Raw genomic sequence first — 25,532 nt, forward strand, 5'->3', positions numbered from 1 at the left:
TCTCTGTTTCTTACTCCCCTAGTAAGTTTATTCTCTCAAAGGTCAAGCCCGCCCATTTGATTATTCATCAGTGAATGAGAAAGGGACGCTGTCTTCCAAGCTCTCTTATGTTCTGTTGCATCATGTTTACATTTTTCTCCCTCTTCTTTGCCTTCACTTCCTCTCCCTCCTTCTCCTCAACCCACAGATGGCTATTGGCAGATTTAGAAATTTGATCATGAACCAAGAATGAAAAATAACAGGAGAATTTCTACATCTCTGTATGAATAAACATGACTCTGTGTGGCTCACTGCATCTGCAGGTATGATTCCATATTTGTATTACTCCTTTGCAACACAAACTCCAGAAAGCCTAGCCCTGCAGATTAATCTCCGCCTCCTTCTCTGGCATTCAGAATAAAAGCTCACCAGAAACATTCCAAATGCACAGTAGTTCTCATCTTTTTTTGCAGCTTGAAACCTGAGTGGAGATTTGAAGAAAACTGGATTGGATCACCAAGTTTCTTTCACAGGACCGTCTGGACAGGTTTTATCTCATTATTGCTGACATTAATATTTAGATTTTAGATATAGGAAATACAGAATGCAAATTATTTATTACAAAGCTGTTTTAAAAAGGAAATATAGAGATAATGAAGTTTTATCAATACTTTAGTCACTTAATAATGTACATGTAAAGCTTTATTAAATCACTTATTTATCATTAAAGATAATATCTTGTATTTATATAATGCTTTGCTGTTTAAAGAGTTTTAACATAAAACTACAGTATCCTAATGGCCTTGTAAGTCCTGCATGTTGGACATGTTCTCTATTTTACTGATAAGAAAACAAAGCAACAGAGTAGAAAAGTTAGAGGGGAGACTGAATTCTAGTCAGGTGTTTACTTCTGTGAAATATGTCAGAAGCAGTCTATTACCACCAGAGGCCTTGAAAATATTACTATCACTTTTAAGTGAGAGATATGAGATACACAAGAGCAGAAATCCAAGTCCCTGGTAAGTCGTTGACAGGTAGACCATTGTCAGGATGGTACTTATTTTATCTAGGAGACTTTAGTGGAACCTAGAGAGCCCGAAGAGATTTGATCTAACAATTAAATAATTGAATTTAATGAGGATTTTTTAGCATCTATTTTGTGACACAGTGCTGAGGTTCTGGATAGAATGATGTACAAGAGGATATTCTCTACTTTCAGCCACTTTGCTCAAATCCATGTAAGTCGAAGAAGGTGAGGCTGAAGTGAGCTCTTTGCATCTACACTCACCCTGGTATTCAGCACTTACCACTGTGCTTGGTAACAACAGAGGAACTCAGGGAGAGAGTACTTGCTGAATGAAAGGCAGATTGGGAGTGGAGAAGGGGAGGATGGAGAAACACAGAAAGAAAAAGAGGAAGGAAAGAAGAAACAAAGAGAAAGAAGAAATATTTTTTCCTTCAACTGAATTTATGAATCACAGTTTTAATAATTTTTGTTGGTTTTTCTAGACAACAGTAACCTACAGACTCAGGAAATGAAATTGACAATTTCTAACTGAAATAGGTCTTTTGAGAAAGAAAAAAGCAGCGAGAGGTGAATCTATACATTGTGATGTGATATAATTTACTAAAAGAAGTTAAGTAAACAAAGCAAGAGATTTTATTATATGCCACCTAGTTTAACTCTGAGATTCAAATTGACCATGAAGGGTCAGCCAGAAGTCAGTCAACTGTTTGATAATAAATCAGCTACTCCCGATTGACTATAAGCCAATTCTTACAAACTTGGCAGAACATCAAGAAAGTTGTTCACATGAATAAACAAATCAACAGACAGGGCAAGGGATGCCTTCCGCACACAGTTTTTTCTAGTGATTGTATGAACAATAAACTTCTATGCAAACCATTAAGAAAGTTAAAGACAACTGGAAATACATGATGGGGAAATCTACAGATATCTTCAATTTATAAATAAATAATAAATTACTAGCTGTACATCAGTTAGGACAAAACAACACTCTGATGGGCAAAATTGATCAAAATGATTAAAAGAACCAATAAATTTATGAACTATGAAAACATGAAAAATTATAAAATATCTATGAAATACAGATTTTAAATAATATATATTCTATTATGAAAGATTGCAACAAATAAATTTCCAATACTTATGATGCAGTGAGAAAATAGGCAATTTCATATACTGCGCAAATGTGCACACTCTTTTAGTGATTTGTTAAAGACAATTGCCAATTTCTTACATGTGTATACCTTTTACTTTGGCAATTCCATCATCACTGCAAAAATAGGTGTGAAAAGACATATGCTTGAAGAAATTTGTTGCAGTACTATTTATATTGGAAAAAAGGAAAAACAGGGATTCCCAACAATAAAGAATTGTATCATCTATGTTACATCCATACTATGGATTGCTATGTGTTATTTATAAAAATAAAAACAGAATTTGTGTACCAGCACCAAAATATGTTCACATCATACAGTTCAGTGTAAAAATAGATTACAAATGAATGTAAAATAGAATACAAATTAAACTACATTCATAAGTGTATAGATTTTATATATATTTAAATATTTAGAAACATAAAAACAGCATTATTAGGAATGGTCATTTCTTATGTGTAGAATAAAGGGAGCACTTTCATTTTCTCTATATCATTTAATGTTTTCAACATGTCAAAAATAAGGATATTTATATGTGCATGTTTACATGAATGCATGAATGTGTGCAAATTTATCCTTCCTTGTGTAAGACGGATATGGTTCAATCCTCAAAAAGTCTCCTGCAGGACAAACTTAACCTAATCTATAATGATGTCTGCTTTTTCATAGAACCTTATGACATATGCATAAGGTTTTAAAATAAAACTTTTCAGGTCTGGCAAAAAGTGTCTAATAAATAACATCTATTTTCTTTCCAAGGGTGGTTTTAGAAAGAAAATAGGCACTTCTTACAGTGAGGCCATCTGGAAGGCTATTTTCATATTCAGTCAATAGTTGTTGAGCTTCCTAACTAGGGCAGTGACCATGAAGATAGAAAAGAGAAGAAAATAATGGAGATGGAATCAATGGGTTTGAGTGCCTGGTGCTAGTGAGGGAGAGATAGGAGGTAACATCTGAAAGTTTTCATCTCTACTGTTTAGCCTGAAATGTAGTAGGGGAAACACTACCAGAAGGAGCTTTCAGTGTAAGTCAGTGGTCTAAATACTTGGTTCGATTTGTAGGTCACATCTTTCTAAAATTTTACCATCAGTTACTTCTTCCTTTGGGTTAATACATTTCTTACAATATCTGCTAGTTTCACTTCCTCTTTAGAGTGTACTTCTTCTCATAGTTTGGGATGTTCTGTATTAAAGGAAACATATTAGGTGACTAAAAGAACTACTGCCTCCAAGAGGCTCCTGTTATGGTATGAACTTTCTGAAAAAGACAGTAAAAGCCACAGCAGTCACAAATGTATAGGGGTATAAGAACTTATCTGGCAGTTTTTTGGGCAAGGGTGGATATTAGCTGTAATGCTAATATCAAAGAAGGACATTTGTTGAGATGCTATATCACAAACTCAGAACGGGGTAAGTTTGGGGAGTAAAAATGTAGTGAAAGAAGTTGAAAGCCAATAAAGGAAAGTGTGCTTAATTAAAAATTTTAAGACTAACTCTGAACATGAAATGATTTAACAGGGGATCAGGAGAGGAACTGTCAATGATAAACATGTTGTTTAACCTTATAATTGTGACACAAGTCACTCAATGGGAGTGTTGACTTCTTTACTGATCAGGTCAGAGAGAAAAGTATAAGTAATGCTAGGGGTCACACAGGAATCTTCTCTACCCTCAAGAATCTGTGTCTTAGACATATCCATTACAGTGTCATTAATTTCATCTTCTTTTTAATACACTCAACAAGCATTTGATTTTTTTTCATTAAATGACACATATTCAGGAACTAAGGAAGCTCTGATTTTGATATCTGGCAATAACTATCAAATGTGACCATCAATCTTTATTGTTATTTAATGTATACAGAATTAATCAAAGTGATTCTTTGCCAAAGTATTGTTGTATTTTCTCAATCTCTTAGCTTTTTTATATGCCCCATCAGTTTTAACAGAGAAATCGAAGGCTCTGTTGAATGTATCACACATTTTGACATAGTTTTGAAACATCTTACTTTATTGTGTTTTGTACTTATTCTTTCATATGTTAGACTTATTAATAGGATTAGAAACTCTTAAAACACCAAGACTATGTTACATCCTTCTTTAATATGCCTTTACCCCATATGCTCAACAGCTAAGAAATGCTAGACACACAAGAGAAACTCAATGTACTGGGCTATTATTAATGTTAAAACATTTTAAAGTACATACAAAGTGGAAAGCATATCTTTTTTTCTTTCAGTGTACCACTATATGATGAATTCTTCCAAACCTGCCTATTTAGATTACTTTGGCAGAATTCATGGAATTCTACTATATAAAGAATTTATCCAATATTGGCATGATGTGGAGGCATTTGAAGCAAGGCCAGATGACCTTGTCATTGTCACCTATCCCAAATCTGGTAAGTCTCTTTGTTATGTCAAAGTCATTCCCTTTTCACCTAGAAATGACAAACCCACCTTGACTGGTAAATATTGACCCATTCACCCCTCCCACACTCACTCTCTATATTAAATAAGGACAGATATAGCAGTTTTGGTATAGACATAGAAAAAGTGGCATACGCTAGGTTTATTCTAAGACCACAATCTGTACCTATAATTTGAGCAGCACATTGGCAAATGGGTATTGTTGGCCACTTTAGAAAATCACATAATATAGGTGGATGAATATGGAACCATAACTAAAATTTAAAACTACCCACTGTTTACCTTATGTCATTATTGTCATTGTTGTATAGACAAGGTATAAGCAATTTTCACAGATTTTTAAAAAATTAACACTTTTTCAGCTAACCAGCTCCTCTTTATAAAGTCCATCTCTGAAACTCTATTTGCAAGCAACGTCTTTTTTCCTGAAATTAGATTGTTAGTCATAACTCCGGAGTCTTACAATCCTAGACCTTTAGAAATTAGAAAGGTCCAGTACAGACTTCTTCTCTATCTTCTCTATCTCTAACTGTTCCAATTAGCAGTTAAGTATGTCAAACACTAAATATGTCTTTGGCTACTCTGACTGTAAAGAGCTCCTGCATTTCTCTTCCTTGTCTAGATCTATGTCAGCACAAAACCAGTCACATGAAGAGGACACCTGAGAGCTATTCCAGAGTCAATTTCTCTTACTCCTGCATCTCCCATATTCAATCAATCAATGTGTTTTGCCCATTTAGTCTCTTAGATATACCTCACAGTCAGTCTCTTACAGGTCTCTTGTCACCTTTCTTATTGACCCCTCACTCCATTGTTTTATTTACTTTGGCTCTAGAGGAATTCTTCCAAAATATAACCATGATAATCTTGCTTTCTTGCTTAATGTATGCTAATGCCTTTGAAAAACTTTTAGAAAACAACTTGAACTCTAGAATGAACTACAAGGCTTTTTAGGCTCAGTATCTGGTTGCTGCTGTAGGCTCATCTCCACCCATCCCTTCAGGTAGCCTCTGATTTAGTCTTTATAATCTACATCCAATTTGTTTCCTTGCCACTTTACTATTTGTAAGTATCTGGTCTTTGATTATAAAAAACAAACAAACAGATCTTCTGTCTGGTAGACCACTTTCCTACCTTACAAAACTTGTGAATTTATGCCAATAATTTGTTAAAGCTAAGCTCAATTATCATGGTCTTTTTTTTTTAAACATCTTTATTGGAGTATAATTGCTTTACAATGGTGTGTTAGTTTCTGCTTTATAACAAAGTGAATCAGTTATATGTATATATATGTTCCCATATCTCTTCCTTCTTGCGTCTCCCTCCCTCCCACCTTCCCCATCCCACCCCTCTAGGTGGTCACAAACCACCGAGCTGATCTCCCTGTGCTCTGAGGCTGCTTCCCACTATCATGGTCTCTTGAAGGCATTTCTTGTGGAAACATCACAGCAGCAGCAGAAGCACACAAAGTTCCTCCTTTACAGTCCTTTGAATCCCTGTGACCATCTGTATTACAACATCTTAAGGAAAAAGCAGTGTTGTAATTATTGAGCATTCTTTCTGACTTTTCAGAGGGCCTGTGAACATCACAGGACAAGGACCAGATTTATTCTTTTCTATATACTCTGTACTAGGACTCAACCTGAGGCATAGAAGCTATCCAGAAAATTTGTGGATGAAAGCATGCTTACTTTCTAGATGTAAACATTTAGTTCCAAGACTGTTATCAGCTTGTACAGTGTCACAATTCATCATCGACAAATTCAGATTTCTACCACAGGTATATCTTATTACAATGTTCTTCCTTATTTATTGATGCTATGTTTGGATCCTATAAGATTAAATTTTAGAAGAAATATTTCTTGAGTCCTGTGGTTATTCTGGCATCTTTCAAATACTATTGCATTGGTAACTTCCTACTTTATCCGACTAGAAATCTATCACTCCCTGCATCATCAGCTATGCATCCTCAGTAGGAGACTCAGATTTGTTTAATTTTTTCAGGCACAACATGGGTTAGTGAAATTGTATACATGATTTATACAGAGGGTGATGTGGAAAAGTGCAAAGAAGATGCCATTTTTAATCGAATTCCTTACCTGGAATGCAGAACCGAAAAGGTGATGAATGGTAATGCTTAAGTTAATTTTAAAAGCTATATACATATAATTTTAAGTGTGGGTGTAAATGGTGCAAGGAAAGAGACTATAAGCAAAAGTGGTAATTAGTATTATGTCTTCTACATAGGAAAGAATGTAAATTTAATTTTCAATCTTGACAGAGTTTATGGTATAGCATATGCCTGGAATAGAGTGAATAACGATAGCTCTGACATGCTTTCAGCAGAGCCTAGTAATATGTGAGCATTTATCTCTTTATGGGATGTAGGCAACAGTACTTTAAATGCCAGGAAAATATCCATAAATTTTTCAAGGATGTATGCAAAAATATTTTTATCACAGATTCTTTTATTATTATGAAAAATTAGAAACAATATATATGTTAATCAACAAAAGAAGAGTTAAAAGTGATATGAAATCATTAAACATATTATGATGTCATATGTTTCTTGACATTGAAGTGTTGCTATAATATATTGAGAAAAATGCAATTAGGGAACTTCCTTGTCTGTCCAGTGGTTAAGACTTCACCTTCCAATGCAGAGGGTGCGGGTTTGATCCCTGGTCAGGGAGCTAAGATCCCACATGCTTCACGGCCAAAAACCAAAACATAAAACAGAAGCAATATTGTAACAAATTAAATAAAGACTTAAAAAAATGGTCCACATGAAAAAAATCTTAAGAGAACAGAAAAATGCAATCAGAAGATATTAAAAATTTCATCTCTGTGTGTGGTATTTGTATGGCTGTGAGTCTGGGCGTATAGACATTCTTGTATGGAAGGATGCTTACCAAAACGTTAATAATGATTTTTTTCAAAGGTGAAATTTTATTTGATCTATTTTTTCTCTATAGTTTTCTCTACCTAAACTTCTGTCATAGTGAATATGTATTATTATTATGAAAACAATATAGAATATATAGTTACCTCTATTTTCTTAAATCTATGAAAATCCATATAAATATTTATAATTTTTGAAGTTGTCTAACTTTTGTTTTTTTAAAAATTAGGAGTAAAACAATTAAAACAGATGGCATCTCCTAGAATAGTGAAGTCTCATCTCCCACCTGAGCTTCTTCCAGCCTCATTTTGGGAAAAGAACTGTAAGGTAACCAGAGTCAAGTGTTCTTAGAACTTCACCCAACTCAAAGAATTTTACAATGATAAAGTTACGTAACATCCTAACTGTGTCTTATACACACTTGTTTATTTATTCCTTCATTGAATCTATAGACATTTTAAAAATGTGGATCATAGTCAGTACAGTCAGAGAGTCTAGATTTCAGTTCTAACTCCAGAGGTGATTCTGAGAAAAATAGGTAAACTCTCTAAGCTTCAGTTTCCTCATCTATAAAAGAGGGATAATAATTGCATTCCGCATAGAGTTGTTATAAGGATTAACTAAAATCATTCTTGTAAAGTGCTTAACATAGTACCTAGCATGTTATAAATAATATATGGTAGCTACTTTTGTATTTGCTGTTATTAGTAATTGCATTCAATGTACTCTTTTTGCAAACTATTGTGCTTGGCATTGTGAGGCATGCAAATGAACTAGACAAGGATAAACCAGAAAAAATAATATAATAATTATTTACTGAGTGCCTATGATGAGCCAGCAATGTGACAATTAACAAGATGCATGTAATCCTTGTCTTCATGGACACATGGTCCACAGGGGAAAGTGACAAATAAACAAACAATACAGAAGGTACTATGTCAAGAAGAGAAGAATTCTAGCCCAGACATTGAGGACATAGAAGTTATCCAGGAGCAAGTAACATCTCAGCTGCTATATGAAGGATGCATAGGAATTAGTCTATATAATCCCAGAGGCAACCCAAGGTGGGATGTGAAACCAGTTCAATTTAGCTGGAAAGCTGAGTGTCCATGCTGGCTGGATGAGTGAAGGGAGATAAGCTGGGTTTGTTTATAACAGATATGGAAGCCAATTTAGAAAGTTTGGGTTCCACTTTGATGATAATAAGGAGTTACAGCCATATTAAGCTGTTGATTTATATGATCAATTTTGCTTTTTAGAAAGAATAATACATGAAATCCTAAAGTACAGGCAAAACATTGTCTTAAAACACTGAAGCTGTTTCTCAAGACCTTACTAGCTTTATTAGGACACACTATGACCCATACTAAACATATAAGATATTAAAGCACTATATGTAGTCATTACTGACAAAGAAGAGGATCTATCTGAGCCATGAAACATTTCCATTTTGTACTCTGATGTAACAGGGCATATATGACATTTTCTGGAGATCCATGGTGCAAAATTTTGAAGATTCCAATGTTTTTTGTTTGTTTGTTTGTTTTTATCATAGGCAATCTTAGAAAGATCACATACATCCTGCTGAAGTCATTCCATACATAAGAGCTGTCTCTTTAATAAACGTTATTTATGTATCTTTTGGGAAACATGTCATTACTATTTTTTCAAGAGATTTGGCCAAGTTACTTGTTTTCTTTGGAGAACGGGATGAAGCCTTGATGTTACCCCTTTATTTATTTATTTATTTTAATTTTAAAAAATTTAAAAAAATTTTTTTTATAAATTAATTAATTAATTTATTTATGGCTGCGTTGGGTCTTTGTTGCTGCACGTGGGCTTTCTCTAGTTGCAGCGAGCGGGGGCTACTTTTCGTTGCAGTGCATGGGCTTCTCATTGCAGTGGCTTCTCTTGTTACGGAGCAGGGGCTTTAGGCTCACAGGCTTCAGTAGTTGTGGCATGCAGCCTCAGCAGTTGTGGCGTGCAGGCTCAGTAGCTGTGGCACATGGGCTTAGTTGTTCTGTGGCATGTGGGATCTTCCCGGACAAGGGCTCCAGCCCATGTCCCCTGCATTGGCAGGTGGATTCTTAACCACCGTGCCACCAGGGAATTCCCCCCCTTTACTTTTAAATGAAAATACATTCTGTACCTTTATAATAGCCTCAGTCTTCACAAAACTGCTGATCATCTCAGAGGTCATCAAAGACTAGGAGACAATTGGATGGATTCACATCCTGAGTACTTCCAGGGTGATTCACTGGTAGACAAGAAGAGACGTGGATTGAGACTGTTAGTTAAAGTGTGTTTGGAGTGTTGGACTAGAAACTTTAAGTTATAAAAAAGAAGAAAGTAAAAAAAAAAAAGGGAACAGGCTAATAGATAAAAGAAACAATTGAGGCCAATAAACTTGAGAACTTGGAGTTGTTGCAGAAGAGGTATATTCCTGATAAGAAAGAAAGAATAAAGAAACAGGACTGTCTTGGAAGAAAACATGGCGCTCAAGGACAAGGCTTCAGAAACTTTAGGGTACTGACAAGTTTCAAGATTTGGCTAAAAATATTGTTAGCTGAAGTAATATAGAGGTAATGATCAATGACCACATGAACCTAGAGAATCAGATGGATCATGCATACAGACACTAAAATTATACAGTGTGGTGAAAAGTTTTGGTATGGAGAGTAACGCTATGAGGCAGGTGTTCAAATCTTCAATTAAAGCAAGGGAATGACCACAAACTTAAAAATGGCTCAGCTGGTTGAAGTATGAATTATTATACGATCAGGGGTTTTTCAAGTGTAGGAATTTTAAGATAGATTATGATCCCAAGTGAACTGTGGGCAAAATAGAAACTTTGACTTGAGAGAACTGAGTGGAAAGACCTAGATTTACCTCGAAGGCAGCAAGAGCATGTGCAGTGAAAAGTTAGGGAAGAGAATAGGATCTTCCAAAAAAGAGATAAGACAAACTGATGGAAGTTTAAGGAAAGAGGAATTGCTTTAACTTCCCACCTTCCTCCGTCCCACATCCTGGAGAATAAAAACTTTCATGGAGGACCTGGAGCAAAGGTTTAAATATGGATAGTATTTTTTAAAATTTAATTTAATTTATTTATACAGCAGGTTCTTATTAGTTATCTATTTTATACATATTAGTTTATATAAGTCAATCCCAATCTCCCAATTCATCCCACCACCACCCACGCCCCACTTACCCCTCTTGGTGTCCATACATTTATTCTCTACATCTGTGTCTCTATTTCTGCCTTGTAAACCGGTTCATCTGTACCATTTTTCCAGATTCCACATATATGCGTTAATATAGGATATTTGTTTTTCTCTTTCTGACATACTTCACTCTGTATGACAGTCTCTAGGTCCATCCATGTCTCTACAAATGACCCAATTTCGTTCCTTTTTATGGCTGAGTAATATTCCATTGTACCACATCTTTATCCATTCATCTGTCGATGGGCATTTAGGTTGCTTCCGTGACCTGGCTATTGCAAATAGTGCTGCAATGAACATTGGGGTGCATGTGTCTCTTTGAATTATGGTTTTCTCTGGGTATATGCCCAGGAGTGGGATTGCTGGGTCATATGGTAATTCTATTTTTAGTATTTTAAGGAACCTCCATACTGCTCTCCATAGTGGCTGTATCAATTTATATTCCCACCAACAGTGCAAGAGGGTTCCCTTTTCTCCACAACCTCTCCAGCAATTGTTGCTTGTAGATTTTCTGATGATGCCCATTCTAACCAGTGTGAGGTAATACCTCACTGTAGTTTTGATTTACATTTATCTAATAATTAGTGATGTTGAGCAGCTTTTCATGTGCCTTTTGGCCATCTGTATGTCTTCTTTGGAGAAATGTCTATTTAGGTCTTCTGCCCATTTTTTGATTGGGTTTTTGTTTTTTTAATATTGAGCTGAATGAGCTGTTTATATATTTTGGAGATTGATCCTTTGTCCATTGATTCATTTGCAAATATTTTCTCCCATTCTGAGGATTGTCTTTTTGTCTTGTTTATAGTTTCCTTTGTTGTGCAAAAGCTTTTAAGTTTCATTAGGTCCCATTTGTTTATTTTTGTTTTTATTTCCATTACTCTAGGAGATGGGTCAAAAAAGATCTTGCTGTGATTTATGTCAAAGAGTGTTCTTCCTATGTTTTCCTCTAAGAGTTTTATAGTGTCCGGTCTTACATTTAGGTCTTTAATCCATTTTATTTTATTTATTTATTTAATTTGTGTATGGTGTTAAGGAGTGCTCTAATTTCATTCTTTTACATGTAGCTGTCCAGTTTTCCCAGCACCACTTATTGAAGAGACTGTCTTTTCTCCATTGTATATCCTTGCCTCCTTTGTCAAAGATTAGTTGACCATAAGTTCATGGGTTTATCTCTGTGCTTTCTATCCTGTTCCACTGATCTATATTTCTGTTTTTGTGTCAGTACCATATTGTCTTGATTACTGTAGCTTTGTAGTATAGTCTGAACTCAGGGAGTCTGATTCCTCCAGCTCCGTTTTTTCCCCTCAAGATTGCTTTGGCTATTCGGGGTCCTTTGTGTCTCCATACAAATTTTAAGATTTTTTGTTTTAGTTCTGTAAAAAATGCCATTGGTAATTTGATAGGAATTGCATTGAATCTGTAGATTGCTTTGGGTAGTATAGCTATTTTCACAATATTGATCCTTCCAATCCAAGAACATTGTATATCTCTCCATCTGTTTGTGTCATCTTTGATTTCTTTCATCAGTGTCTTATAGTTTTCTGAGTACAGATCTTTTACCTCCTTGGGTAGGTTTATTCCCAGGTATTTTATTCTTTTTGTTGCAATGGTGAATGGGATTGTTTTCTTGATTTCTCTTTCTGATCTTTCATTGTTAGTGTGTAGGAATGCAAGAGATTTCTGTGCATTAATTTTGTATCCTGCTGCTTTACCAAATTAATTGATTAGCTCTAGTAGTTTTCTGGTGGTATGTTTAGGATTCTCTGTGTATAATATCATGTCATCTGCAAACAGTGACAGTTTTACTTCTTCTTTTCCAATTTGTATTCGTTTTATTTCTTTTCCTTCTCTGATTGCCATGGCTAGGACTTCCAAAACTATGTTGAATAATGGTGGCAAGAGTGGACATCCTTGTCTTGCTCCTGATCTTAGAGGAAATGCTTTCAGTTTTTCACCATTGAGAATGATGTTTGCTATGTGTTTGTCATATACGGTCTTTGTTTTGTTGAGGTATGTTCCCTCTATGCCCATTTTCTGGAGAGTTTTTAAGCATAAATTGGTGTTGAATTTTGTCAAAAGCTTTTTCTGCATCTATTGATATGATCATATGGTTTTTATTCTTCAGTTTGTTAATATGGTGTATCACATTGATTGATTTGCATATATTGAAGTATCATTGCCTCCCTGGGATAAATCCCACTTGATCGTGGTGTATGATCCTTTTAATGTATTGTTGAATTTTGTTTGCTAGTATATTGTTGAGGGTTTTTGCATCTATATTCATCAGTGATATTGGTCTGTAATTTTCTTTTTTTTTTTGTAGTATCTTTGTCTGGTTTTGGTATCAGGGTGATGGTGGCCTCATAGAATGAGCTTGAGAATGTCCTTTCCTCTGCAATTTTTTGGAAGATTTTGAGAAGGATGGGTGTTAGCTGTTCTCTAAATCTTTGATAGAATTCACCTGTGAAGCCATCTGGTCCTGGACTTTTGTTTGTTGGAAGATTTAAAATCACATTTTCAATTTCATTACTTGTGCCTGTTCTGTTCATATTTTCTATTTCTTCCTGGTTCAGTCTTGGAAGGTTATAGCTTTCTAAGAATTTGTCCATTTCTTCCAAGTTGTCCATTTTATTGGCATAGAGTTGCTTGCAGTAGTCTCTTATGATGCTTTGTATTTCTGTGGTGTCCATTGTAACTTCTCCTTTTTTATTTCTAATTTTATTGATTGGAGTCCTCTCCCTCTTTTTTTTGATGAGTCTGGCTAAAGTTTTATCAATCTTGTTTATCTTCTCAAAGAACCAGCTTTTAGTTTTATTGATCTTTGCTATTGTTTTCTTTGTTTCTATTTCATTTATTTTTGCTCTGATCTTTATGATTTATTTCCTTCTACTAACTTTGGGTTTTGTTTGTTTTCTTTCTCTAGTTACTTTAGGTGTAAGGTTACATTGTTCTTTTGAGATTTTTTCTTGTTTCTTGATGTAGGAATATATTGCTATAAACTTCCCTCTTAGAACTGCTTTTGCTGAATCCCATAGGTTTTGGATGGTCGTGTTTTCCTTGTCATTTGTCTCTAGGTATTTTTTGATTTCCTCTTGATTTCCTCAGTGATGTCTTGGTTATTTAGTAACGTATTGTTTAGCTTCCACATGTTTGTGTTTTTTATGTTTTTTTCCATGTAATTGATTTCTAATCTCATTGCATTGTGGTTGGAAAAGATGCTTGATGTGATTTCAATTTTCTTAAATGTATCGAGGCTTGATTTGTGACCCAAGATGTGATCTATCCTCGAGAATGTTCTGTGTGCACTTGAGAAGAAAGTGTAATCAGCTGTTTTCGAAAGGAATGTCCTATAAATATCAATTTAATCTATCTGGTCTATTGTGTCATTTAAAGCTTGTGTTTCCTTATTAATTTTCTGTCTGGATGATCTGTCCATTGGTGAAAGTGAGGTGTTAAAGTCCCCCACTATTATTGTGTTACTGTCAATTTCCTCTTTTATAGCTGTTAGCATTTGCCTTTTGTATTGAGGTGCATCTTTTTTGGGTGCATAAATATTTTCAATTGTTATATCTTCTTCTTGGATCAATCACTTGATCATTATGTAGTGTCCTTTCTTGTCTCTTGTAACATTCTTTATTTTAAAGTCCATTTTATCTGATATGAGTATTACTACTCCAGCTCTCTTTTGATTTCCATTTGCATGGAATATCTTTTTCCATTCCCTCACTTTCAGTCTGTATGTGTCCCTAGGTCTGAATTGGGTCTCTTGTAGAAAACATATAGATGGGTCTTGTTTTTGTATCCATTCAGTAAGCCTGTGTCTTTTGGTTGGAGCACTTAATCCATTCATATTTAAGGTAATTATCAATATGTATGTTCCTATTACCATTTTCTTAATTGTTTTGGGTTTGTTTTGTAGGTCCTTTTCTTCTCTTGTGTTTCCCACTTAGAGAAGTTCCTTTAGCATTTGTTGTAGAGCTGGTTTGGTGGTGCTGAATTCTCTTAGTTTTTGCTTGTCTGTAAAGCTTTTGATTTCTCCATCGAATTTTAATGAGATCCTTGCCAGGTAGAGTAAGCTTGGTTGTAGGTTCTTCCCTTTCATCACTTTAAGTATATCATGCCACTCCCTTCTGGCTTGTAGCGTTTCTACTGAGAAATCAGCTGTTAACTTTATGGGAGTTCCCTTGTATGTTGTCATTTTTCCCTTGTTGCTTTCAATAATTTTTCTTGCTTTCTTAATTTTTGTCAATTTGATTACTATGTGTCTCTGCATGTTTCTCCTTGGGTTTATCTTGCCTGGGACTCTCTGCACATCCTGGACCTGGGTGGCTATTTCTTTTCCCATGTTAGGGAAGTTTTCGACTATAATCTCTTCAAGAATTTTCTCGGATCCTTTCTCTCTCTCTTCTCCTTCTGAGACCCCTATAATTCGAATGTTGGTGCATTTAATGTTGTCCCAGAGGTCTCTTGGGCTGTCTTCATTTATTTTCATTCTTTTTTCTTTATTCTGTCCACAGCAGTGAATTCCACCATTCTGTCTTCCAGGTCACTTATCCGTTCTTCTGCCTCAGTTATTTTGCTATTGATTCCTTCTAGTGTATTTTTCATTTCAGTTATTGTATTGTTCTTCTCTGTTTGTTTGTTCTTTAATTCTTCCAAGTGTTTGTTCTTTAATTCTTCTAGGTCTTGGTTAAACATTTCTTGCATATTCTCTATCTTTGCCTCCATTCTTTTTCCGTGGTCCTGGATCATCTTCACTATCATTATTCTGAATTCTTTTTCTGGAAAGTTGCCTATCTCCACTTCACTTAGTTGTTCTTCTGTGGTTTTATCTTGTTCTTTAATCTGGTACATAGTCCTCTGCCTTTTCATTTTGTCTGTGTTTCTGTGAATGTAGTTTTCTTTTCACAGGCTCAGGATTGTTGTTCTTCTTGCTTCTGCTGTCTGCCCTCTGGTAGATGAGGCTATCTAAGAAGGTTGTGCAAGCTTCCTGATGGGAGGGACTGGTGGTGGGTAGAGCCGGGTGTTGCTCTGGTGGGCAGAGCTCACTAAAACTTTAATCCAGTTGTCTGCTCATGGGTGGGGCTGGGTTGCCTCCCTGTTGGTTGTTTGGCCTGAGGTGACCCAAGACTGAAGCCTACAGGTCCTTTGGTGGGGCTAATGGTGTACTTCAGGACGGTTCATGCCAAGGAGTACTTCTCAGAACTTCTGCTGCTAGTGTCCTTGTACCTACAGTGAGCCACAGATGCCCCCCTCTTCTGCAGGAGACCCTCCAACACTAGCAGGTAGGTCTGGTTCAGTCTCCTGTGGGGTCACTGCTCCTTCCCCCTGGGTCTTGATGTGCACACTACTTTGTGTGTGCCCTTCAAGAGTGGAGTCTCTGTTTCCCCCAGTTCTGTCAAAATCTTGCAATCAAATCCTGTTAGCCTTCAAAGTCTGATTCTCTGGGAATTCCTCCTCCTTTTGCCAGAACCCCAGGTTGGGAAACCTGACATGGGGCTCAGGACTTTCACCCCAGTGGGTGGACTTCTGTGGTATAATTTTTGTCCAGTTTGTGAGTCACCCACCCTCCATTTATGGGATTTGATTTGATTGTGAATGCTCCCCTACTACCGTCTCATTTCAGCTTCCCCTTTGTCTTTTGAGGTGGGGTATCTTTTTTGGTGAGTTCCAGTGTCTTCTTGTCAATGATTGTTCAGCCGTTAGCTGTGATTCTGGTGCTCTTGCAAGAGAGAGTAAGCGCACGTCTTTGTACCCCTCCATCTTGAACCAATCCGTGGATAGTATTTTGAGATGCAGAGATTATTCAAGACAGAGGGAACAGCATGAATAAAAAAAAGGAATGAAAATTATGAAGTAAATTGTTGGATATAGTGGCAAAGAGTTCCATTCAGCTAATAGACAAAAAGGACTAGGGAGAGTTTTAAATAAGATTGGAAAAAATCAATATGGCTAATGATAGCTTTGATGAGAAAAGAAAGTTCACTTTATTTACTGTAGTATTTGGAGCTTTTTATAGTGGGACATTAAAAATGAAAACCATACTTCTTAGAGTATACAAAAAGATTTCTTTAAAATTGTTTGAAAATGTATTAACTTGAGTAAGACAGGTTATGAGCCTAATCATATCCAGGAAAGAGTGGAGAGTCAAGAGCAGCCATTCCCAATGGCATTGCTCAGGTGCCTGAAGGAGGAAGTGGAAGACCAGAGAGATGGAGTTTACTTTTGCAGCTCTTTTCCTACAGCACTGAGTGTCTGACCTAGAAAAGACTGTAACGATCTGATGTAACTCATTTGTTTAGTAGATAGAAAATGTAGGTCCAAAATGGTTGGTGCTTTGCACAAGATGGTAGAAATTAGTGCCAGAACCAGCGTCTAAAACCAAGGCTTCCTGACTGTTCATTTATTGATGTTTCCTCGCTATATAAAATGGAAACTCAACAAGGTGTGAGTGAAGATTATATTTTTTCACTGACAGCAACATGTATTTAAAAAGAACCTCATAAACATGATTTTTTCTTCAAGATTGCAAGCAAGAAAATAATAGGACTTTTTTTTTAATTGCTATAAGGAATAGTCGTGTAGTATAAAGGCCAGAAGACTTTTTACTCTCATTGGGTACATTTATTCTCAACCATGTATTCTGACTAAGCTTCAGTTTAGTTTCTTCACTTATAAATTGGGGATAATAATCTGCCTCATCCATTTTATATCAATGGAATTTGAGACACTCAAATGAAATATGTGAAATAAATATGAATATGGCACAAAAATGAAAAGTGAGAACTAACATTGAACAACAACGCAAAAGATGCTGTCACTTCAGATTATTTAAAGAGTTTTCTTCTTTATAGTTATATATATTTTATATATTTTCTACAATAAATATGTGTTATGTTTATAGTTGAAAACATAAACATTTCCTTTTTAAATCTTGATGAGACTATATTTGAAAAATATTAGCTGATTTAATATCTAATTTCATCTTCTTAGATCATCTATGTTTGCCGGAATGCCAAGGATGTTGTTGTTTCTTATTATTATTTCTTTTTAATGGTGACTGCTAATCCAGATCCTGGTTCTTTTCAAGATTTTGTGGAAAAATTCATGGATGGAGAAGGTATGAACAGTTTCTTTTCATGAATTCTTTCAAGGTAAATGATACAAGACAAATGGCATCTCTGGGGAAAAATTTTTGTTGTCTCTTCTAGTCTGTTATCCTTCCTGGTCCTTAATTAAAACACAGAAATTCTAGAAGACCTTGAACTTTAGAACAAGCATAGAGTTTCCAGATGCGGGTGGCAAATTGCAGAATCTGGATACTCTAATTTGGTGCCCACAAATAAGTATACAGATGTATGTGTGTCCAATTCTCTCTCATCTCTTTTTATTACAGAAGCACTTCACAGTGTGTTATTACAACTTCATTGAACAAGAGGGGAAAAAGACAGAGGAGAGAAAATGTTCATTTGTTTCTAAGAAAAATTTCAGATACTACATGGGGCCAGAATTCACAAAGAAGTCTGAATATCTACAAAGTTCTTACTCATTCTAACCACTGTACAGTCTGAATAATTCAACTAGATTTCTCAGAACAGTACAAGAGTTACTTGAGCAGAAATTCTGGGAAATTTTGTCTTTTTATTTAACTCCCAACTAAAGCAACTGAGTATTCAAATTTGAGAAAGAAAGGGTTCAGGAGAATCTAATATTAACTAAAGAAGGCCATTCTAATCCTGTAGTAATAATTGTAAGGAAAAAAGATAATAACACCATTTTTATATCCACAAAATTTAATATTGACTCAATGAAAATGTGGTGTATGTGCTTTATGCTTGTTGCTACATTTGAAAAATTTTATGCTAAAGCATCATGAATAAAATACATGCCTCAAGATCATCAAACAGGTGTTATAAGGCAGAGAAAGATAATGGACCTCTGCAAAATGAACGAATAAGATCACTATAAAAATCATTATATGACTTTTTCTGTAAAGAAACAAATGTAACAAAACAGAAACAGACCTACCCACATATACAGAAAACAAACTAGTGTTTACCACGGGGAGGGGGATGGGGAGGGGCAAAATAGATGAAGGGGATTATGAGGTACAAGCTGCTAGTTATAAAATAAATAAGTCATAGGGAAGTAATGGGCAACATAGGGAATATAGTCAATATTTTATTATAACTTTATGGTGTGTAATCTATTAAAATATTGAATCACTATGTTGTACAACCACTATAATACTGTAAGTCAACTATACTAAATAAATAAATAAATAAATAAATAAATAAATAAATAAATTGTCGGTAGAGTCAAAGAACAGAAGAGGTATGTAACGATTTAATGCAAAGCAGAGTACTTTGACTCACACATCATTATATTATCATGTCAGCTTTTTACTGGGTAAAACACTTGGATATATGTGAGAGAAGATGAAGGAAGAGAAAGGAAGAAACCGTATTTGGTCATACCACATCATCTCCAAAATCTTCTAATTTTTTAGAGTGAGAATGATACTAAGGGTCCCTAAGAGGACACCTCTTACCATTTAAACTGCGAGTAGTGTAACAAAAATTATATAGCTGCTAGCTTCAGTTACCAAAGCTACTTTTTAAATGGTATATTTGAGACCTGGACTGAATTCTGATCATAATAATGTTGATAATTCCACTACTCAACTCCTTTCACTAACAACCTGATTTCACACACACACACACACACCCCATTTTCAAAAATGCTCTCATAGGCTCTGAATCAAATGGATGGAGTCTTCCTTCACTTTTCCCCTGAGTCATAAACCATGTCATAATAATGAAAGTTGAGAATACGTTTCTGTACATAGTTTATTCAACATACTGTGCTGCTTTTGCTACAGAGAAATGTGCTTCAGATGTGCAGCTGATCTCTAGTTTTCATTCCATGACCATTTATTTATATTTCTTTGTCTGAAGACTCATTTTCAAGTTATATAAAGATGATGCTATCTCCTCACATTGTTTTTATCTCTAATTTTAGTTCCTTATGGTTCCTGGTATGAACACACAAAATCTTGGTGGGAAAAGAGAGAGAATCCACAAGTGCTATTTCTTTTCTATGAAGACATGAAGGAGGTGAGAAACTCAAAACATATGGCAACTTAGTAATTCTCAAAATGTTAGAATTTGACAACATGGTAAATACAAAATTCTGCCTTTAAATAAATGATGCAGCCAACTCCAAAAGTTAAAATAATCCAGATACCTTAGCACAGATTTGAAGCTAGTAAATAAAAACCTTCTGTAAATGAATACATATAAACCCAAGTCTCAAAAAATTACCAAAGATAAAAGTTGAAGGAATTTGAGTTCATAAAACAAAACAACAACAACATGTACACACATATGCACACAAGGAATCACAATGGGCAAGAAGAGTTAACTGGTCTCCAAATCCATAGATGTAGGAATTATCAGACAAGGACCATAAAATAACTATGCTGAACATGTTTAAAGAAACAAAAGAAGAAATTAAAAATTTTACAAAAAAACAAGAGATTACTAAAATTGACAAAGCAGATTTGGAAAAAAACCCAGCAAAATAGAATTTCTAAAATAATTTTTAAAAATTAAAATTAGAAAATTAAAAGATAGTTTAAATAAAAGATAAGACATAGCTAAATAGTGAATTAGTAATGAAGAAGATGATGCTGAGGAAAGACCACAGGATGTACCACAGTGAGATAAACAGAATACTTCAGAAGAGGTAATGAATATATAAGATAGAGTAATAAGGTCCCACATATATCAACTCAAACTTCCAGAAGAAGAGAGTAAAGAGAATGCTGGAACAACAATATGAAAAAGAGTGAGGACATCACAATTTCTTCATAATCTGGTTTTTTTCCCCCAGCTTTGTTAATAATCAGGGTAATTCAAAATAAAAATTACTAGGATGCCCTTTCACATCCACCAGACTGACAACAATTAAAAAGTCTGACAGGGGCTTCCCTGGTGGCTCAGTGGTTGAGAGTCTGCCTGCTAATGCGGGGGACACGGGTTCGAGCCCTGGTCTGGGAAGATCCCACATGCCGCGGAGCGACTGGGCCCGTGAGCCACAACTGCTGAGCCTGCGCATCTGGAGCCTGTGCTCCGCAACAAGAGAGGCTGCGATAGTGAGAGGCCCGCGCACCGCGATGAAGAGTGGCCCCCGCTTGCCACAACTAGCGGGGAAAGCCCTAGCACAGAAACGAAGACCCAACATAGCAATCAATCAATCAATCAATTAATCAATAAAATAAATCTTTAAAAAAAAAGTCTGACAATAATAAATACCAGTCAGGATGTGTATTAGTGAGAAGTAACACACTTCTGATAAGAGTATAAAAATAAACAAACACTATGGAAACAACATGTTACCTAGGGAGGGCAAACATGCACATAATTTAAGACTCAGAAATTCCACTAGTAGATATATGCTCTTGAGAAACACTGACTTGTGTGTAGTAGTTTATATATACAGCAACCTTCATAGCAGCATTCCCCATGACCATAAAAATTGGAAACAATCCAAATATACATATATTCAGGAATCAATATATGATATATACTATTATTCTACAATTAAATATTATATTGCAATGAAAAGGAATACACTTCAAATGTGCACATCAATTGGGTAAAACCAAACCATATGTTGTCTAGGGATACATACATGAGTTTCAAATCTACAGAGTAAAGCCCAGGATTGATTAGATCAATTTCAGGATAGCAAGTTTGTTGTTGTTTGTGGAAATTGGAATGGAGAATGAAAAGAATGAAGTTGGAAACTTGCAAATGGAAAAACTCAACCAATTATGAATGTTTTATTGCATACATTGGGTAGTAGGTAAGGGTGCTATATTGATTTTTATTCTTTAAAGCACATATGTGCACATATCAAATAATTTTAAAATGAAAGACAAAATACTGGGTCTTTTTATTAAGGGGTAAGAAATATCTTCTCTCATTCTTTATTAGTACTAAGAAAGCAATTGATATCCATGTCTTGTCCACATCTTTGCACAATTATTAAGATTCATGTGACAGTAATTCTAGATTTATATTGATGAGGACAAATTTGAAATAAAATCATAAGTATTATTTTAGAAACTGAATTATTATTTCTTTACAGAATTTAACACAGAACAAATTGGAATGAGAAGCAGCCATGATCTGTAGTTTATTTTATTACTTAAATTTGTGTTCTGTAACTAAAATATTGAAGACAGTAAATTTAAAAGGCACACGAAAAAAATTTATTAGTTAATCCAACCATTTCACCCTTTCAAATTGTTCATGTCCATTTACTCTCTATTTTGGTCAATAATGGCCATGTTTAGGTTTCTTCTCTATTTGAGTGAATGAGGAACAGAAGAATAAATGTTTACTCTTGTTTCTACAACATATCAAGTAGAAAGAGAAAAAGACAGCAACCTTGCTATGTAGAGATACTACCATTTTTTGTAGAAAAGTAAATAAAAAACATGTGAGAATACATATATGGTACAATGGATTTATATAGGGATTTATGGGAGCAAAAATAGAGTTATCTAACTCAAATTGGAATAGTCGAGGAAGTCATCCCAAAGAAGGTGATACTTAAGCTGAAGTTTGACAGGCAAGCTGTAATTTGTAGGACAGAGAATTAGAGAACAGCATTCTGTGTAAAGGGAACTACACACCAGAATAAGCATTATAGTTGGTTTTGAGAATCGTTGCATTGAAAGATTAAGGTGAATAATAGGGTATGCTATAGAAGTAACTAGAGGTGGGGATGTTTGTAGCTATGGTTCATAAAAATCTGATATTGTTCCATGTTGAGTATTTGACTTTTTACACCCTTTCTTAATCTTTCTGGTTCCTTTGCTTCTCACTAGTTACACCAAGAAATTAAAAGAAAAATGAAAGCTGTCTGCATATTTTCAACCCAAAACTTGATCTGTCAAAGGGGACTGTAGTCTTTAAGAGTGTATATTATATTCACAGATAGTATTTATTGAGCATGTACTATGCATAAAGGATGAAAATAAATATTTTATAAACACCATCTCATTTAGTGTTCTAAAAATCTTTGAAGTTTCTTTTATGTCCATTTTATGAATGAGGAAAATTATGCTTAGAGAAGTTAAAAAATACCACTTCCCCAAGAAATGTTTTTGCTCTAGAAGCCTAATTCCAATATCAGTGGGGGGAAGAGGAGGGAAGAAAAATTTTCCTTCTGTGTCCTTTTTTATCTACAAAGTAATGTATTCAATTTTAGTAACTGAGTCTTCAAAATACTTTTTTCTTCTTAGAATATCAGAAAAGAGGTGATGAAATTGATAGAATTTCTGGGAAGGAAGGCATCAGACGAGCTTGTGGACAAGATTATAAAACACACTTCATTCCAGGAGATGAAGAACAATCCATCTACCAATTACACAATGCTACCGGATGAAGTCATGAACCAAAAAGTATCTCCCTTCATGAGAAAGGGTGAGATAGTCATGTTATTTACCTCCATTGCTGTAGGAAGCCATAAGTTGAAATAGTTATAGGCAAACATCTATTAAGGTCTATTCATGCCTGTGGACCCTGTTTGTTTTCTTCAGAGCTGTTTCACATTTGAGTGACCAGTTCTGCAGAAGCATAAAATATTAGTACTACTACTAATACTACTAATAAATTACTATTACTTGTTGATTACTTGGTATATGCAGCAAATTATATTAAGAATGACCAGCGGCCACCCCAGCCTCAGTACTAGCACTAATACCACACTCTACTAGTTATTACTTATTAAGTCTTTGTGTCTTGGTGCTGTATCACATACATCATATAAATTGTACATTCTAATTTTTTAAAAAAAATTCTAATGCAAGAGTTAAGAGAAACTTCTATTATAATCTAATTTTGAGATGAGGAAACAAGCTTAGAACAATTAGTCAGTTTTCCTTAACCAAGGGGAAGGCGTTTTTCAAGACTAAATGGCAAATATCCAAACTTATCAAATTGTGTACATTAAATATGTACAGTTCTCTGTATATTAATTATACCTCAATAAAGCTGTTTTAAAAAAGACTAAGTTTCAAAACACTTAGTGGCAAATACAGCTTGGCTTAGCAAAAATATCAAGATACAATGAGGTGACATCTATTGGGAGGAGGCATGGTGGTCTTGATGAGATATAGTCAGTTTATAAATCCAAAGGCATGTAGGATATGCAGGGTATTGGGACATCCAGTCTTACTGGTACGTGAAGCAGAAACAGAACAGAGAAAATCTTGCTTTTGGAACCAAATTGTCATTGAGAGGGTCAGGGATTTTTTAAACAATTGGAATAACAAACCTGCCACTGGGTGAAAATAGGGCACACATGAAAGAGAGTTAACATGCAGAGTAAATTTAAATTATTGAATCCTCAGATTATCTCAGTTTCTTTTCCCATAATGTCCTCATGTATTTTTAAGATAAAACAGCAAACTTAAAACAATGGCCATGTTTGTAAAGGGCTTTGTACTGTTATACCCTCAGACCCCACATGATTCTCAAGACACACATTTTCTATCTTCTGCTTTCTGGGTCTTTTCACTGGGAAAGTTTAGATCTCCTTGAGCTAACGGGGCAATTGAACAATTGATTAATTTAAAATACAAGGTGACTTCCTTCTGTCAGGGGAGGGTTGGATGTGATGAAAAGCAAAAGAGAAGAGCCTGCTAGGCTATTGTAACACACAGGTGGGAAACGCGGAGGAGCTTCTCTGTCGGTGGCAGCAGAAATGGAGAGAAGGCAATGGCTATGAAGAAAGTCTGAATATAAATAAAGAATTAGATATTGTGGTTGAAGGATAACTGCCAAGTTTATGCAGTGGCTACCTGCTGTTGCCATTAACCAGGTTATGGAAAAGGTCACCAAAAAAATGCAATTTTGTAGGGAAGGAAATGAATTTATTTTTAAACTGGGTGAATTTGAGCTGCTCGTATGGAATGAAAGTGGTCACATTAGGTAGGCACTTGGATATGAAGACGTAAGTCTGGATTTTAATATTATCAGCATGAAGATGATATTTAATATCTTGGGAGTAGGTAAAACATGGATCTCAGGAGCCCCAACATTTCAGAGGAAATTGGAGAAGAAAAATTAAGTGAAGTATTGATAGCATAACAGGGGAAGGTCAGAGAAATAAATTTGCTGTTTTTTTTGTCTGTTTTGTTTTGTTTTGTTTTAACAATCAGGACAAATCCTTGTTTGCGCTCTCAAATATATAGTATTTATGGTGTATATTTTATTTCTATAATTAAGGATTACAAGAATAAAATTTGATTAGGTGTTAATAAAAGTGATGAATATTAGAAAATTTCATTATTCTGTCTGGAAGACATAATATTTACTGTTTTTTTCTCTTTTGTTACAGGGATTGCAGGAGACTGGAAGAATTACTTTACAGTAGCCCTAAATGAGAAATTTGACACACACTATGAGCAGCAAATGAAGGGGTCTACACTGAAGTTACGAACCGAGATCTAGGAAGGGTTTTCTTGACACATCTGAGTTTAAAGTGTTCTCATCATTCCTTACCTCTTTTATTTTAGACTAGTAAAGAATGAGTCATGTGAAAGATCATGATCAGGTTCACATGATTATTGAGATCTTCGTATAAAAAAGCAAGAAAGATTTTTTCCCTGCTGTTATCTTTTAATTTTTTTTCTTTTCTTTCTTTATTACAAATTATTACACAAATCTATAACCTATGAGAATGATGTAGGAACACACAAATTATTGAAGTTGTTAAAGCCTCATCAAAAATAACCAAACATT

The 25,532-nt window shown here is 35.0% G+C and overlaps 1 protein-coding gene across 1 annotated transcript; it reads left to right on the forward strand.

The window, feature by feature from the left end:
* Positions 1–446: 446 nt before the first annotated feature.
* On the forward strand, positions 447–25,241 carry SULT1E1 (sulfotransferase family 1E member 1). The gene is made up of 8 exons (XM_059924065.1): positions 447–526; positions 4,398–4,559; positions 6,592–6,717; positions 7,719–7,816; positions 17,707–17,833; positions 19,735–19,829; positions 23,030–23,210; positions 25,129–25,241. Exons 2-8 carry the CDS (start codon positions 4,409–4,411, stop codon positions 25,239–25,241), a joined length of 891 nt encoding a protein of 296 aa, XP_059780048.1. The 5' UTR covers positions 447–526; positions 4,398–4,408.
* Positions 25,242–25,532: the final 291 nt, after the last annotated feature.

The sequence above is a fragment of the Balaenoptera ricei genome, chromosome 5, assembly GCF_028023285.1.
Source record: "Balaenoptera ricei isolate mBalRic1 chromosome 5, mBalRic1.hap2, whole genome shotgun sequence".
Lineage (NCBI taxonomy): Eukaryota > Metazoa > Chordata > Mammalia > Artiodactyla > Balaenopteridae > Balaenoptera > Balaenoptera ricei.

What these genes read in the sequence shown, in the direction of transcription:
- SULT1E1 (XM_059924065.1), top strand. Translation starts at nt 4,409, where the DNA reads ATGATGAATTCTTCCAAACCTGCCTATTTAGATTACTTTGGCAGAATT. An exon ending in AAAATTCATGGATGGAGAAG is followed by an intron (nt 17,834 to 19,734) that starts GTATGAACAGTT and finishes CTCTAATTTTAG; the next exon opens with TTCCTTATGGTTCCTGGTAT. An exon ending in ATCTCCCTTCATGAGAAAGG is followed by an intron (nt 23,211 to 25,128) that starts GTGAGATAGTCA and finishes CTTTTGTTACAG; the next exon opens with GGATTGCAGGAGACTGGAAG.